Source organism: Arachis duranensis, chromosome 6 (assembly GCF_000817695.3).
Source record: "Arachis duranensis cultivar V14167 chromosome 6, aradu.V14167.gnm2.J7QH, whole genome shotgun sequence".
Classification (NCBI taxonomy): domain Eukaryota; kingdom Viridiplantae; phylum Streptophyta; class Magnoliopsida; order Fabales; family Fabaceae; genus Arachis; species Arachis duranensis.
Genome location: NC_029777.3, coordinates 10,421,564 through 10,440,534, shown reverse-complemented (window position 1 = coordinate 10,440,534; position 18,971 = coordinate 10,421,564). Strand labels below are relative to the sequence as shown.

The window sequence follows — 18,971 nt, the reverse complement described above, 5'->3', positions numbered from 1 at the left end:
CCAGAAAACACAGATTAGAAGCTGTAGAATGGACAAATCAAGTAGTCCCCACCTATCAGCTGAAGACTTGTTAATTAATTCAAATTTAAATTCAAATCTTATTTTTAGGAAAAGATATTATTTTTAATTTTAGATAATTAGATTTTAAATTTATTAGGATTAGTTATAAATAGGAATTTAGATGCCATAAGATAAAAACGGTACATTTTACCAGAATCCTTATTTTCTCTCTGAACCATGAGCAACTAATCCTCCATTGTTAAAGTTAGGAGCTCTGTCTATTTGTATGGATTGATTTGTTTGATCTTTCTAATTTAATCCATGTTTTGATTTATATTTCAATAATTGTTTTCGCTCTTTATTTTATGAATTTGGGTGGAACGGAAGTATGACCCATGTTCTAATTGAGTTCTTGTAAAACTTAGAAAAGCTCTTTACTTGAACAACAGCTTGAAAACATATTATCCTGAATTTCTAATTGTTTGTATTTAACGGGATACGTGACATATAATCCCCTTATTTTTAGATAATTAGGATTCTTGTAGTATATAAACTGAAATTTGATCATCACCTTCTAATTGGAATTAATTGACCAAGGAATTGGCAGTTAATGAATTTTAGAGGAGACTAGGAAGGTCTAAGGAATTAGGGTCTAGTCACATATAGTTTGCCATGAATTAAATCTTGCATGATTAAAATAGTTAGTAAGAAAAATTAATCCGGAAAAATAGATAACGCATTGCTGCTTGCTTTCTGAAATTCTTAATTTACTGTTTAATGTTCTTTGAATACCAAAACACTCTTTTCTGTTTGTCTAACTAAACCAATCACTTAACCATTGTTGCCTAGTCCATCCATCCTCGTGGAATCGACCCTTACTCACGTAAGGTATTACTTGGTACGACCCGGTGCACTTGCCGATTAGTCTGTGTGGGTTAGAAAACACTGCACCACACATACCAGCCTAGTCTTAATCTTCATAAAGGTCGTTGAGCCGCCGATATACTTAGACGACCTGATCGATTCCTTGTTAGTTCTGTTTGTGAAACATCGATGACTGAACCCTTTAATGGTCACCCAATGAACTAACAGGGCCTTCTTGATTTCCAGGCAGAGCCAAGTTGTGAGGTGATCCCGCCCTTCACGAACATTCTCCAACATCTGCTGCAGCCAGCGACCCATTCGATGGTCATATATCTTCCTAATGGTAATATCATGCACAGGGACCATATAAAGTGCAACTGCACAAAGAAACATTAAAATTAGTTAATCAACATAAAAGATATAAATAAATTAGCTAAGAAGGCTTGAAATTAAAAAAAAAATAATTACCGCCCACAGCTGAAACCATCGCTCTCTAATTTTAGCGAGGATCTTCTTGTAGTTAGGGCAGGATGATTGTACATCAGTTTGATGACGTTGATCATCTCCTGAATACATGCATTATTGTATAGCGCAAACTTAGCAACAATACACAAACAAACCAATATCACAATATAAATTAAAACTTCAGAAGCTAGTAATGGGAATTTTTAAAAATTTTGGCAGAATTTCATCTATAACTGGAATGCGCTACAAACTCTAACCATCAACAATTAACTTAAACAACACCTTTCAGACACTTTCAAAAATTCAAGAAACTATAAATATGAAATAGTTTCAGCAATTCAAACCTACAACCCTAAATTCATTAAACTAGAATCAATAATCAGGCACTTTCAACAATTCAATAATTAGAAAATATAAAACACTTTCAGCAATTCAAACTTACAACCTTAAATCCACTCATCTAGAATCAATAATAAGACAATTTCAACAATTTAATAAACTACAAATATGAAATAATTTCAACCATTCAAACCTACAGCTCTAAATCCACTAAACTAGAATCAATAATCAGACACATTCAACAATTCAGTAATTAGCAAATATCAAACACTTTCATAATATAGAAGACTTAAAGTGATACTTACCCCGTGTCACCATCAGACCAAAAGGTCAACTGTACGATGGGAGGTGATAGAGGGGCATCGGTATGCTCACTCTCGTGAGAGGATTCCAGGGCCGCAGTGTCCTGTGTCTATCACTGGAGGCAGCGTCACTGTAGATGGAGGGACATAGTTGGGGTTAAGAACCATGATGAACGTCTGGTCCGCTAAACCCGCAACCTGTGACATTACAGGGGTAGTTGGAGTAGATGGGGAGGACCTAGAATTCATGGGAGTATCGGGAGAAACCCTCCCTCTACCACGACCACGACCAACAGCCGGATCTGCAATACCTCTACTTGTCATCATGTCTGCAAAGAGAAAAACTAACCATAATACAGTGAATTAACATAACATATATACTCAAAATAATATTTCTTCCTAAAATATCACATTTTAAAAATAAAAAAATAATTTAACAATCAACAGAACCTCAACATATTCATATTCATAAACAAATTCATAAACTTATCATCCCAAGATATAAAGGCAGTCTACAATAAAATTAAGAAAAAGATAATGAAAATTGTAATACTGAAATTAAGTCAAATATTAAAACCTCTCAGAACCATAGTAACTATACAATTTTTAGATTTCTTCATTAATTCAAATTTAGTCATTTTCAATCACATACAAAAACACAGTCTCCATACTCATCCTATACATCATCTAACTAGGTGTTTGGTTTTCATAAGAAAAAGAAAAAAATAATTAAATAGAAAACAAATATTTTTTTACTCTAGAAACAAAATCTGTTAGGATAATATTTCATTCAATATATAGTTTACATACATGTGGATATAATCTATTAAAAGAAAAACAATTAGATATAAACAACTAAACATAAACACTCATCTCCATTTTCATCAAACAGAAAAAAAGATTAAACCAGTTTTCTTTTTTAAATATGCATCTTTAATAAGCAACATATACTTCAATATAACTTAATTTTTCAACGATTTTTTGGAATATAAGTAGCACTAAAGTTGGAAATTATTTTATTTTTTTATTTATAAATATAAAATTTTGATGATCTATTTCGCTCTTTCTTTTAAAAAATTTATAAACAATTTTATTCTTGCATTTGAAATCCCGAGAACCTCTGAAAAAAATTTATTTTGCCATTTTTTTTTAGTTTTTAGTTTTATTAAAATGGGATGAAAGAAGGCAAATGGATTTCGGGTAATGCGAGAAAAGGGCAATTTCACTTCCGTTCCGACCGCGGAGAACAGGCCATTCGATAGGGAGATTCCGAAATTGCTGAGGCTTGGTTTGATCAAGCCGTTGAATATTAGAAACAAGCTATAGCCCTTACCCCCAGTAATTATATTGAAGCACAAAATTAGTTGAAGATCACAGGGTGTTCTTAATTTAATAAAAATACTTTTTTTAGTTCTATTTATATTATTCTATATACCCTTATATCTTAATATATATTATTTCTATATTTATTTTTATATTTCATATTTATCTTACTATATTTATCTTACTAAATAATCTTATTACTCAAAAAAAATTATTTTGACTTTTTCAAAAAGTAATCCAAGATTTTTTTTGTTTCTATATAATTTTTATGTATGTGAACACAAATTCATCTTCCTTTTTTTATGTAAAAAATCCTCTTTTTATGATTAAACTCTTTTAGCGTTTTTTTTTAGCGAATCTATTTCTATACAAAAATAGAACATCTTCTAAAAATCTTTTCGAATAATTTTTCGTCTATTTTATCATTTTTCAAAGATTCTTTGATTTATTATGTTAGATATAAAAAAAATCCATTCTATTTTAAAAAAATGCGTCTTTTTTAATGAATAAATGGAGATACTAATTTAAATAATTACTCATAAATTATTTTTATTATACACAAGAACATAAGAATTGAAATTTTTTTTACATGAAGATCTTTTAGTAAATAATTGTAAAATAATTTTTAATTAATTAATATTAGTCAACTTTTTTAATATTAAATTAATTCTTCGCTCTTATTTTTCAGAAAATTTAAAATAAAAAATTTAAGATATTTAAAAAAATGAACTAATATTAACGGAAAACTTTCACTTTCTATCTGGTTAAGCTCTATTTTTAACACAACCATATATATGTATGCTCTCCGCTTAATGGTTTGTACTAGAAAACTAAAGCTCACACCTAATGGTTAATTTAAGCATATGCAACAGTAATTACATTATCTCATATATGTCTTTATTTATTTGATCGAGTGCAATACTCTCTGCATGAAAGAGAAAACAGCGAGGATTTTATCACTAATAATTTATGGACATCTCTATACAAATAAAGGGATCAGTTGGGCTGCGTTTTTTTACAGGGACATAATACTGAAATAAGAATACTGAAATATAAAATTATATTTGGTAGAGTAGATATAAATAGAGATAATATGTTTAGAGATATTAAATTAGTGTATTTTATATCTATTTTAACAGAAAAAACACGGAAACACGAAAACACTAATAAATGATATAATTTATTTTTTATTTTTTCTTTCATTATTCTTGTTAATTTTTTATAATTATATTTTTTATTGTTATATTTTTCATCTCAAATTTTTTGAATGAAAAAAATAAAAATAAATTAAATTTTCATAATTTATTCTAGTTTATCACCAAATAAAATATAAGAACACATGTTTCATTTTTCTTAAGTGATTTCGTTATAGGCGGTAAATATTAATTAATGGAGTAAATATCAATAAATTTGAGTAATTATCCAAATGAGTCTCTAAAAATTTTAAAATTGAATATTTTAGTCCCCATGAAAAATTAATACACTGATCAATCTCCAAGATTTTATTCCGACAGACAAATCAGTTCCTAGTTCATTTTTCAGCAAAGTAATTACCAGATCAGTCCCCAAAAATTTTTAAAATTGACATTTCAGTTTTACAAAAAAATGAATATACAAATCAATCCTCAACATTTCTCTCCGTTAGACATAACAGTCTTTCGTCTAAAAATAAAATTATTATTATTATTAATTGTAAAATAATACTGTACTATATTTTTTTTGTATTTTTTAGACAAAAATATATAGTCACTCAATAATAATAATAATAATAAAATTATTAGAGATTATTCTACAAGAAATTTAAAATTAAAACTCTTTCATATTTTTGTATCTAATATAATTAAAAGATGTGCTATGTAAAAAAATTATGTTTGTATTAAAAAATATGTATTAAAAGAAAATATTTTAATTTAGATTTATATTAAATACATATTTTTTTTAATACAAACATATTTTTAAAATAGTACATCTTTTGAGTATATTAAATACAAAAATATTGATTGCTCGTCTGATAAAATCATGTCTGCCTGTTAATTTAGTACGTTCCCTATCCCCTCTCCTTAGGGAGTTTGATTAATCTTCCTCACCTCTAATGGTGAGGATTGAACAGCAGGTGGGAGAGAAAACGGCCGTTGCACTAACAGGAGATTGAATTTATATATTTTTTCTGTCTTTGAAGAATAGATTAAAGAGCTTAGGCAAGACTTGGTTCTATTTGAAGTAGACCTAACTCGCTCTTTGGCTCACTCCTCGCTTTTGTTCAATTATAAATAAAAAAAAGAAATTAGATATTTAAATATCTAATAGCGTGATAGAGACGGCGAGAATGATTTTGTAAAATAATCTCTAATAATTTTATTTATTTATTATTATTATTATTATTATTGTTGAGTGATATAAAAGAATCTAATAGATAAATTTATTATTATTTTTATCTAGAAAATACAAAAAATTATGGTACAATATTATTATGTAATTAATAATAATAATAATAATAATAATAATAATAATAATAATCAATAAAATTATTAGAGATTATTTTATAAAAAATTCAAGATTAAAACTATTTGATATTTTTGTATTTAATATAATTAAAAGATGTACTATTTTAAAAAATATGTTTGTATTAAAAAAATATATATTTAATATAAATCCAAATTAAAATATATTTTTTTTACATATGACATCTTTTGATTATATTAAATACAAAAATATCAAATAATTTTAACCTTGAATTTCTTGAAAGAGAAACGTTGGGAATTGATTTGTACATTAGTTTTTTTTGGGGACTAAAATATCCCTTTTTAAAATCTTTGGGGACTGATCTGGGTAATTATTCTGTCAAAAAATCAACTGGGACTGATTTGTCTGCCGGAGTAAAATCTTAAGAATCGATCTGTGTATTATTTTTTTTAGGACTAGAATGTCCGATTCTAAAATTCTTAGGGACTAATTTGAGTAATTACTCATAAATTTTTATTTTCTAAAAGTTTTTGATAATTATTTTTATTAAACAGATTAGTCCTTTGATATTTTTAATTAAATTTTTGATATACGTATTATATCAATAAATTTTTAATATATTTTATTATAAGACAAATAAATCTAAAAAAAATAGACATAAGACAAATTAATTAGTTAACGAAGCACTGATCTATCTAATGTAGGAGTAATATTTAAGTATTTACTTTTTAGGGAATAAAAAATTATTAAGTTTTTACTTTTTAGAGAATAAAAAATTATTAAAATTTGTTAAAGAGATCAAATTTGATATCTATTCTAATTAACGAGTTTAAAATTCTCATTACTAATCCATACTATCATTAATTATGCCATTATTTGAAACATTTTTTTCTCCCATGTTTAACCAAAAAAAATAAATCAAAAGACAGTTGTGTCCTTTATAAACTTGTATTTTACAAATACACGCTCGACTTTCGCCCATGTCATCAATGTCTGTGTTAGACATAATTAAAAAATAAATACTGCCTCAGGTCGCAATGACATAAATGTTTCTCTTTTCATTTGGTAACGTGAAGTCACTATAAAACTAATAATATGTGATGTTAATAATTAGATTATCCCTACCATCCATCTCAGGTTGGACTTGACTTTCATACATACATACATACATACATACATACATACATACTTGTGAAAGGTTTAGAAACATAACTAATTGATGTTTGCATTTCTTACCTCTTAGATGTGAAATTTGAAAAAGAAGACAAGTAAAAATTGAGTAAGACCATCTCTAGTAGAGAACTTATCTCAATTTTTATTTATGGCCAATCTGTCATAAAAAATAACTCCAAATCAGTTTTTGTGTCATAAACAGTAAATAAGAACTCAAAATATCTCTCTCTTTTCCATTAAGAGGAACTAACTTTAGTCCCTGTTGTGATTCCACTTAATTAATTAATTAAAATACTTAAAATTAATATAATTATTTTTTTAATAATATAATTTAAATTTATAAATTTAAAAATAATTCACTATTAAAAGATATTAATATTAAATAAATTAATATATAACAATAATACACAATATATAATTTGGGATTACACTAATTTGTAAAATTACTTAATATCAAGAAAAACATAATTAAGCTCTATAGTTAACGACAAACATTGTGAAATTGTCATATGTGTTCAATCAAGTTCTCTTTCAATTGTCTATGTTGCTGCCTATTTCGAAGTTGGGCATTTCTTTGGAGAAATTGATGGTATGGTTCAAAATCTTCTTCTCCCAGCTGAGGTTGTGATAAGCCATTTTTGACATCATCATACTCTAAGTCTTGAGCAAAATTTCCTGCATAAGTGTCTCTTTCATCCTCAATAATCATATTATGCAATATAATACAAGCTCTCGTTATGTTGGCAAGCTTCTTCTTTTCCCAAAAGCGAGCTGGACCACGTATAATTGCAAAGTGTGCTTGCAACACTCTGAATGCTCGCTCCACATCTTTTCTTTGCCCTTCTTGATATTGTGCAAATAACTTGCGTTTCTCTCCTTGTGGCTTTGAGATTGATTTGACAAATGTGGCCCATTCAGGATAAATATCATCTGCTAAATAGTATCCTATAGTATAATTATTACCATTAATAGTATAATTTACCTTCGGAGCACGGTCATTTAGAATATTATCGAACACTAGAGAACGATCTAACACGTTGATATCGTTATTTGAACCATAAACTCCAAAGAATGCATGCCATATCAAAAGGTCTGAAGATGCTACAACCTCAAGTACTATGGTTGCAACCCCACGATAACCACTCATGTACATACCTTTCCACGCCTTTGAACAAATTTTTCATTGCCAATGCATGCAGTCAATGCTACCCAACATGCCAGGAAAGCCACGATCCTCTGCCATTTGTAGCAGGCGTCGTACGTCATTTGGATTTGGTTTTCGCAAGTATTCATCCTCGAACACCGAAATGACACCTTCAACAAATTTTTCCAAGCATTCGATTGTAGTGCTTTCGCCTATGCGAACATAATCATCAACAGCATCAGCTGCTACGCCATATGCTAACATCCGCATCACATCGGTACATTTTTGGAGTGGTGACAAGCCTCTTCTTCCAGTTGCATCAACCCTCTGTTGGAAATACGAATAAACGTTTGAGAGAGCGTCTACTATTCGAAGGAACACATGTCTTCTCATTCGAAATCTCCGTCGAAAAATGTCAGCATTATACACCGGTTCATCTACAAAGTAATCTTGGAAAAGACGATCATGTCCTGCTTCTCGATCTCTGTTGATCCATCTACGAGGAGTTGGGATAGAGCTTCTATCGATATCTTCTTCTTCTGAATCTTCGAGTAAATACTCATCGATCCAATTATCTATGAGTGTGTTATCTTGCCGTCTTCTTTTGCCATACAAAGCCTCATTAAACATATCATCAAAATTTTTAGCCATATCTAGAAATGTAATTTTTAGTTCTCTTTCGAGGTGAGAAACAAGAGTTAAAGTAGAGTTGTAGGGTCATTCATAGTTGATATTTATAAGTGTGTCTGCAATAAGTATCTACTCCTCAACGGCTAGTTTTACAACGGCTACTTAACGGCTAGTTTTGCAACGGTTACTTTCATGAACAATAACGGCACAATAATATTGAATAATTTAAAAAATTACATCAAAAATAAATAAAACAAACTACATCACATACCAGTAATACACAATAAAAATAAGAACATACTACATAACTCTACGAATACAAGAAATCATTAAGTAAACCACTTGACGATTATTTTCTCACATGTAATCTCATGAAGAGCTCGTCGTTTTTCACTCATTGTAGACGTGTCAGCATTAAATATTTGCATATCCATTTTCCTTTCCCTTTTCCTTTCCTTGGCCATCCTTTCCGTTTTCCTTTCCCTTTTCTTGGCCATCCTTTTCATTTCCTTTTCTTTTGCATTTATCTCCATTTCTTTAATATACCTCTGAGTTTGTAATTCTTGTTCTTTCATTGCCACTTGAATTTGTAACTCCTTCTCTTTGATTGCCATAATCTTTGCTCTATGTTCCCTCTCCTCTTCTCTCTCTTTTTTCTTATCCATTAGTTCATTTTCTCTAACATTCTTAAAATCTTCCATGAGAGATAACTTTTTAACCACCAATGATTTCTTTTTGCTAAAATCTTCAGACATTTGTGCTTTTTCCTTACCTTTTCACTTGTTCTTCTTTGATCCTTGTGGGCGAACGGGAGAGTCCATACTGGGTTCGTCAGCCAACGGTATTTCTGGGTTTGATGAGGATGAGTATGCTCCAGTTGCACTAACCTTTGTTCTCTTTGAGCCGCCACTCTGTGTAGGTAGTTGGCTTCTCCATTTTTGCTCCAACCGAAGCATGTTCCAATGCCTCTCAAAGGTGAATTTTTTACCATAATTTGTGGAATAAAGTTTATAGGCAAACTCCTTTATATCATCAGCGTTCGAACCACTCCTTATGTTTCGACTAGCTTGATCGTAGCAACCAGCAAATTGTGCAACAGTCTTGTTGATCTTATACCATCGTTTCTTACATGCAACTACCCACCTTGTCATGTCGGAGCAAAATTCTACACAGTAGCTATGAATTGGACTCCAAAATGTTTCTCCCTTTTGATCGGTACCAACTATAGGGTTAGTTGAAACATTTAACCATGCACTGATCAGCATCTCATCCTCTTTTCAATGCCGGTATTGAATACTATCTTGCCTCCGATCTTCAATATCATCATCATTGAGGTCGATAGCATCTAATCCACAAGGGTTGGCAAAATATGAATATTGTGAATTTGAACTAGATTGTATAGGAGTTTGAGGGGATGGGTTAGAAGAGCCACCAACATCAGATGAGTTATTTCTTGATGCACTAAATTGAGTTGAAAACGGCAAGAAAGTTGGACTAACATTTTCGATAGAAGGGTTAAATATGGAAGAAAATAGAAAATGTGGATTTTGTGAATTTTGATTTTGCGGTTGGAATATAGGAAATTGATTATTATAAGGAGCTTGAAAATGAAATTAGAAAGATTTTATGGATTTGGATTTTGAAATGTATTCGGTAGTGTGAAGTTTTGATTTAGAACTTGAGAGTTTGAGGTTTAAGATGGTTGGGTATTTGGAATTTGAGAAAAGTTTTGTAAGTAATTGAAGAAAGAGTTGAGTTGGTTTGGATCCATTTTTTCGAACAAAAAATAATATTAGCAGAACTTTGATTTCGTAAACTTGGAAAAAGATGAAGAAGAGTAGTAGAAAGTGTGAGAATAGAAGTGTATCTAACTGGTATATATAGAGTAACAAAATATTAATTTATTAATAATAACAGTAACATAGTAACGGCTAGTTTCCAACGACTAATTTTGCAACGGCTAGTTTTACAACGGCTAATTTAATATAATAATATAAATAATATTCAATATTAATTATGACATAAATAATTAATATAAATCATTAATTAAATAAAAATTTAATTATTTAATCTAATTAATTATTATAATTATTAATAAATTAATTACGATTTAATTATTATTTAATATAATTAATTATTATAATTATTACTAAATTAATTATTATTTAATTATTTAATATAATTATTTATTTTAATATAATTATTTATTTAAATAATAACTTGTCAAATAGCAAGTTATAATTCGTTGCTCTCAATCCTCACTCTATGAAAAATACTGATCCTTCATCACCATTTTCACACAAGGTCTGCTAGAAGCACTGGCCTTCCACCATCATTCTCACGCAATGTTCCAAGTCTCACCATTTTTACGTAACATCTGATGGAAGTATTGATACTCCACATTTTCAGACAATATTACATCTGATCAACTTACTGCATATATTCCTTCTAAATTTTTTTTTATCATTTTATCACTATTTTTTATTATTAAATTTGTATTCAAGTGTGGTATGAAATTTCAGTTTTAATTTTATTTTTTCATATGTAATTTTATAGCTTATTATTATTTTCATAGTTAATTATAACAAGTTCTTGACCTCAATAAAGGAGAAGAGAGTTCTAATAGGAGTAAAAATAAAAAATAAAAAATAGCAATAAAATATACATTGACACGCATTTTATATTATTTTTTATTTTCACCTATCATATCATACACATGATTAGGTTATGTAAAATCAACATTTAATATTGGAAAGTATTTGTTATCATGGTTATTTTAATATTCATTCTCTTTTATAAAAAAAATTTATTTTTTGAGTTATTTATCTAAACGCTACAACTTTAAAATAAGTACTTTTATAACTAAAACTCCAAACACAAAATAACTTATTTATAAGCTGCTTTTAATAAAAGTCCTTATATTTTAAGTTTCTTTTCCAAAAGAACTTATTTAAGTTATTTATCTAAATTGGACCTCAAAGGAACTTTGTTCCATTGGGTCTTGTGCAATGACCTATTCCATTTTGTTAACTCATTTTGTGTCGGTAAAAGTTGCCAAGGCACTCACCGTTAAAGATGGTCTAAAGTGCATTTTAATCTAATAATGATAAAAAATTTCTCCTCAAATACATTTCTATCAAGTATTAAATATATATTTATAGAATTAAAATATAATTAATAATAATTATTATAAATTAAATATTTAAAAATTTATACACAAATTTTGATGCATGTATAACATCATACTTTAATTCCCTCCTCCTCTCCTGATTGGAGTTTTTGAACTATCAAAAAAAAAACATCTTACTTTAATTTATCCGTAGGGACTTGAAGATATATGTAAGGCACGAAGTCATTGTCACGTGCTTGCTGAATTGGGACATTACTGTATACAGCTATTAGAAAGTGATTGACAAAGATATCTCAATACCCTAAGCTTTTGGCAGACAAAGTGTTTAACCTACAATATCTCCCATTCCGACTGATCAAATTAATCTGTCGCGAATTGGAACTTCATTTAAGAGTTTATTGTTGGTCAATAAATTGCTGTATGTATAAAACAGAATTCAAATTTCGACATTTGTTTAAACGGACTAGCGAACTAATTCTAAAGCTTTGAAAAACATCCATATAATATTATTGCATTTCCAGGATATATCATCATACGCTTTATTTCGTTATCATCATAGTTATATCAATGTTATGCCAAGAGGAGGACCATTTTAATTTTTGCACATTCAAAGTCTCTAGACTAGAAAAAACTTGTGATGTTGAAAGGAAATTAAATGATGAGTTTGTGCTTGTAGCTTTCAAGCATTTGCTATTGTTATAACCTTTTTAAACTTTGGTCATTGAATCATGACTTTATATATTATGAGTGTAAGACTAAACCCTAATAACAAATTCATGTATCCATTACGTTTTGTGGGCATATGTATCAAAATGGGGCTGTGATGATCTAACTTATGATGATGATGTTAGTGCAATAATACATTGAGTGTTCAACATCAAACAAAATTTTGTGAATCTATGTGCATTATATTTATATACCTATCGATGTTTCCATGCTAAGTGTGTGGAGAGAGAAAATATTTTGGGGTCATCATTCATCACTCTCATCACGTTCATGGCCTGAATATATAATCCAGAATAATTATTTCAACGTCTCAAATAATATTAGTAGGGCATATCAAATCTTTCATATTTGTCGATTAAGATGGTACATCTATATATGTATATGCTTGTAATGATGAAGGAATATGTTAAATATACTCGATCTTAATTACGTTATTAGCTTTATTTCTATTTTATTTTAAAACCCTTGTTACAAGTTTACAACTATTATCTAATATTATTGTATCATTTGGATTTTTTTTGTAAAAATGCAATTCTCTTAACATTAGTTATTCTATAAATCAAACTATAATTTATAAAAGAGAATGATTATGTGCCATGACATGCATTATAGGTAGTAGTGTAAGCAAATTGGAAAGCATGTAGAGTGGTGAGTTTTCTAACCTGAAAATGACTAAAAAGGCTCATTTATAGGCTCTTGATTTATAACCATGACACAAATATATGTCCCCGCCAGCAACTTGTACCTGTAAGGTGGCTACTTTTTAAGAAGACGCTTTAGTTATATTTGTTTACAGGAGCAGGATATTGATATAGGAGACATAAAATTATGTTTGACAGATGAGATATAGATAGAAATATTGTATTTAAAGATACTGAATTAGTGTATTTTGTGTTCATCCTGATAAGAAAACACATAAAAAAATCCTAACAAAAGACACAACTTATTTTTATTTTTTCTTTTATTATTCTTGTTAATTTTTTATAATTATATGTTTCTTCTCAAATTTTTTAAATAAAAAATAAAATAAATTAGATTTAGATAATTTGTCCTACTTTATTATCGAACGAAATACAAAAAACACTAAATTTTATATCTCTATCTTTTTTATATTTTGTTCTCAATATCTAGTCTTATCTTATCCTCAAAAACAAATATATGTTAAATAATTTGGTCAAATATTAATCAATTTAACAGTTTGTAATATTATTTTTATATAAATACGTCTTTATAAAAATAATGATTGTAACTTTATATACTAATTAATATAGCCATACAATCAATTTATGATGGAATAATCAGTTCATTTATCTATTTATCAAAAAATTTGAATCTCGTTTTATATATATATATATATATAATAATTTATTAATTAATAATAAATCCTTAAATCAATTAAAGTTGAAATTGGCAACAAGTCCATTCTTAATTTATCAAATTGAAAAATAACTTTAAAAAGATAAAAAGATATAGGGCTGGCAATGGATAGGGTAGGATAGGGTCCAGACCCTACCCGCGGGTTGAAAATTTCATTAAAACTCTACCCTACCCTACCCGCGGGTTGAGAATCTCTCAACCCTAATCCTACCCACACCCTAAAATTCTAAACCCTACCCTACCCGCAGAAATATCAAATTTTTTCAATGCAAATATAAAATTCAATTATTTCAAATTTTATACGTATTAATAATATAAAAAATAAAAAACTAATGCTCTAAATTACTAAATTAAATAACTAGTTTAGTGGTTGTTCACTTATTATAAGTCATTACATAAGAAAGATTGTGAGTTCAACTCTCACTTCCTTCACTATATAGAGAGATTTTTATAAAATATATGTTATATATGAGGTGCAGGTAGGGTAGGGTAGGATACACCCTAAACCCGTACCCTACCCTATCCGCAGACATATCCGGACCGTACCCTACCCTAGCCGTACCCGTGGTAGGGTATGAATTGCCAATCCAAAAAAACACACACACACAATAAGCCTTAATTATAGTATGTGTAGGTAAGAAATTAACTTTGCTAGGAGTAGCATGACATTGTGTGATTGTAGTAGGAAATGACCGTAGTTGTGTGCACATGCATATGATCAAAAGGTTCAAATAAGCTAAGGTATATCTTATCCTGCATAGGAATATAGACTTCACCTCCCATCCTATATATGTATATATATTTACTTCAATTATCAATAATCAATGTCAATCATATTGCATCCTCCATGTATGCGCACTGTGTATTGTTAAAGTTCGTCAAAGCATGCATGTGATGAAAGATGTTTCAAATTCAGAATAATTGATCTAAACAATGCAAGTTTGTTATAATAACAATAGAATTTCATATCTCTAATTTATAGGTCTATTTAGGTTATTCTATGCCCTACATTTTAATAAGTGCGTGGTGCATAACTTGATCTTTTTTTTTTTTTAAACTTTATTTGTTTACGTGCGAAGTGCTCATTTTGATATCGTTCTTTTATCGATTATCAATATAATCTACTAAAGATTTAGTCAGAAAGCCTTAACTCATAAGTCTACGAACTAAAGCACATTAGCAAATTTAATCAAAGTAAAATATATATATTAAAAATTAACATTCTCTTTTAAGAAGAAATAACCTTACATTTGTTAATGGGTACAGCAGTTGCCACAGACTTATTCATGTGTCCTCAAGCTTTAGTCCGTTTTTCTAAAAGTTAAAACTAAACTTCAATAAAATCCGTAATATAATTTATCCCTCTTAAATTTTTGGTCATTATTTGAACTATAATTCATTAACACATATATATAGCTTGATTTATTTTTATATTTTATATTTTAATATATATTTTATACTAATAACTAAATTTGTGGTTAATTTAACATATATCTAATATGATTGTAAACCTCTAAAAATTATAATCAAATCAGATTAAAAAAAACATTCAATTCAAATTAAACACGAAATTCTTAAAAATATATATATATCTATACAAATTAATCGGGGCAGCCTAATTCACTACAAGAGAGGCGGAGAATAGCGGCAAAAAATTGCCAGCCTTTTAGCCAACCGCCGCAAATTTCAGGGATACCAGCAATTGATTTTCATGTGCCGCTAATCAGGATCTTTATCATCATTTATTCTCTCTATCTTTATCTTATGACTAATAATTTCTCTAAAGCTGCAGAAACCGGCGAACTGAGATTGGTAGCACGCAAAGCCCTGACGTTGCTGCTCCACTATGCGCCACTGCTGCCCAGCTATCCTCCTCTCTCCGGTGTCGATCTTTCGCCTCTCCTCCACAGTGCGTGAAACCCCTACTCCCTTCTCCTCCATGGTGCGTGAAATCCCTAACCTTTGCTCCACTCTGCGCCTCTATGGGGTTGTCGAGTCGCGCGGCTGCCATCTGTCCTTCTCTTCCCAGCGTCGACCTTTCAGCTCTCCTCCACAATGCGCGAAACCCTTGCTTCCTCCTCCACGGTGCGCGAAATTCCTAATCTAAAAACATCAAATATGTTTATATTCTATGAGAACCTTTTTTCATTCTATTCACTCTGTATTCAATTTCTCATCCATTGTTGATTTATTTGTATTTGGTACCTAGGGATAATTAGACTTGGTATATTTTGTTGTGAATATTGTGAATATTGTGCCGGCTATTTAGGGTTTAGTTGCTTAATGCTGCTGTTGATGTTTTTTTTTGTTTTGATAAATTTTCATGTCTGCTAAAAATTTGTTCTGCCTTTGGACTGTTATTTCTTTTGTTGCTGTCAACTTTCTTTGTTGTTAGTTTTTTAGGTCTGTTGTTAATTTTATAGAACTAGAATTGTTGAAATTTTACATTATTCAGAGTTGTGTAAGTATGCTAGTGTTTGCCTAATTGAAAATTGAAAATTAGATACTAAATTAATATATATCTTGAAGTTGTCAATTTATGTTGGTACTAACATTATTTTCTCAAAAATTGGAGCTATTTCTCATCAATTAAGAGTGTGCTCCATTTATTATTACATACTTACATACATGAGAAAGTCGAGAGAGAACAGCACACAACACAGCTGCAAATTTGGATTGCAATTTTGTTCGTGTTTCTTTTTTGTTTTAATTCTCAATTTGGTACAGTTTAAAAGTCTTGTGTTGCATCTACAATCACACAAGACTAAAGTGAAATATACTAATACAATTTGGTATTGTATTGCTTTACATCAGGACGTGGAATAAAGTCGCTTAGTAATTTGGTTATTCAACTTAGGGAAGTCTGTAACCATCCTGACCATTTAGAGTCTGCCTTTGATGGTTCATGTAAGTACCATGCTATTAGAGGTTCTATTGGTTTGGTGCTTTATGGTTCTCAACTAAGCTGTGTTTTGCTTTCTTAGGGCTTTATCTTCCTGTAAATGAGATAGTTGAACAATGTAGAAAATTTTGTTGCTTGAACGGCTGTTGGAAAGGTTATTTGCAAGGAAACACAAAGTATGTTCACCAATTATGTGATTGTTTTTCAATACATTATTTTATTTTCTCCAAGCTGTTATGGTTATTTGTGTTTGCCAATTGCTTTTAGGTTTTGATATTCAGTTAGTGGACTAAAGTGTTAGACATACTGGATTACTGTTTTAGTGAGAAAGGCTTTGAAGTTTGTGAAATTGATGGTAGTGTTAGACATACTGCATTAGCATGAGCCGTTAAAATTTATTTATTTGTTGCTCTTGTTATAAATTTTATATACTTCTTTAGATTTTTAATCCAAGTTGTACAATTTATTAATATTAATTTATAGCATGGTTGTGTGCAAATTTTATTCCAAGTTGTGCTCACATGCTGATCATATCATGGAAACCATGCTTATCTTTCATTTGAATTCATGTACATTATACACTAAATTTTCTTTCTTTCATCTTGTATTATTATTACTATTTTGTTAATTTATTTTTTAACTTTTTCATTTTGTTACTTAATCAGGGAATCAAGGTTACAAAGATAAGCAGTGGCAAAAAGCCATTGGATTTTATTCGGAAGCCATAAAACTAAGCAGCACAACAATGCAACATACAACAGTGATAAGTTCCAAGCTTATCTAGAACTTGGAAGGTGGCATATCATTCTTGCCTTTCACTTCTCAAAAGTTATTTAGCAAGCATCATTATTTTTTATTTTATTTTATTATTATCCTTTAACTTTTTATGCATTTTCTTCCAAGCTGAGGCAAATTGTACAAAAGCAATTAACCTTAACAAAAAGGTGATTTATCTCTATAAATGATCCTGAACTTGGATAATTATGAAAGTTCTGTGATGATTGATTTTCTTGTCATGAAGACAAACAATTTTTGCTTATAATCCAAAGTCCAAATATTATGAGTATGCTTCATATAAAGTTCCTTCTAACTTAGGTTCAGATTCTTGCATATTCTATAATTCCTTGGATCTAGTAGCTGTGCAGAATTTTATTATTTATTGATATTAATTACCTGTCTTTTCTTTTCCCACAGAATGTCAAAGTGTATTTTAGAAGAGGTAGAGCTAAAGAGATGCTTGGCTACTATACCGATGCAATTGATGGTAAGATCTTTCATTCAGTTCAAACTTGTGTGCGACAAGTATCTACGCAGGCTACTATATTTCTTTTTTTACATCTTTGTTCGATTGTTGCTCGTATTTTCATATGAAAGTTTCAGAATTTTCAAATCATAGGTGAACTATTTTTCATTGCACAATACAGCTTGGAAGATTAGAAGTTGCAAAGGTTTGTTCTTGTAATGCCTGCAAAGAGATATTAGTTGGCTTGTAAAAGTTGTTAACTTGGTTATCAAATATCTATATTTGTGTTTCACTTGCTATTTCATGCCATGAATAATTTTTGCCCTCTTTCACTGCAGAGTATTGCAACAAAAATGCAGAGTGAGTCTAAATGGAAGCAGATGAGAGAATTAGCTATGTCTAATGGAAGGGTACTTTTCTATGTTATTTGAAACTTAAATTGTATTTCTCCAACACCTAAGCTGGATTTCATTTCTAACTATCCATGTCAAAATATTCTAAAGTGAGTGCCTTGTTATCTTATAGTTAGATATGGCTGAGGATTGTTTGAATCATGTGATGGATTTGAGTGAGTTATTACCGTTGTATTATTCTTTAGGAGAAGCTAAAGGAATATCAAAATTTATTTTTTCGGCTAGTTGTAGAAAAAATTAGGTAACTTTGTGGAGAAATTATTTTTTTAATATAACAGTAAAGATTGCGGGGGTTATAAACATCTGTTATTTTTTTTAAAAAAATGCATGCTGAATTGCGGCGGTTCCTGACCGCCACAACTTTTTTTCAAAACCTGCTTTTCAAATAGCGGCGGTTTAAAACCGCCGCAAATAACTCATCCCATTTAGCGGCGGTTATGCCAGCGGTTGTTGGAAACCGCCGCTAAAACAATTGCC

General features: G+C 29.6%; 1 protein-coding gene and 1 pseudogene across 4 annotated transcripts; one reads left to right on the top strand and one right to left on the bottom strand.

Moving 5' to 3' along the window:
• Positions 1 to 7,434: 7,434 nt before the first annotated feature.
• Positions 7,435 to 8,724, bottom strand: LOC107492558 (uncharacterized; annotated as a pseudogene).
• A 6,834-nt stretch (positions 8,725 to 15,558) lies between these two features.
• LOC107492594 (uncharacterized) lies at positions 15,559 to 18,635 on the top strand. 4 transcript variants are annotated; one of them, XR_008000462.1, is made up of 6 exons: positions 15,559 to 16,021; positions 16,751 to 16,843; positions 16,921 to 17,014; positions 17,504 to 17,632; positions 18,033 to 18,102; positions 18,420 to 18,635. XR_008000462.1 is itself a non-coding variant. In XM_052251275.1 (4 exons), the coding sequence occupies exons 1-3, from the start codon at positions 15,919 to 15,921 to the stop codon at positions 17,620 to 17,622; spliced, it is 315 nt and encodes a 104-aa protein (XP_052107235.1). In that variant the 5' UTR covers positions 15,559 to 15,918; the 3' UTR covers positions 17,623 to 17,632; positions 18,033 to 18,228. The 4 variants fall into 4 exon arrangements, 1 of the variants encoding a protein (XP_052107235.1); XR_008000463.1 differs by lacking the exons at positions 16,751 to 16,843; positions 16,921 to 17,014 and adding an exon at positions 18,235 to 18,286; XR_008000461.1 differs by lacking the exons at positions 16,751 to 16,843; positions 16,921 to 17,014.
• The last annotated feature ends 336 nt before the right edge of the window (positions 18,636 to 18,971 follow it).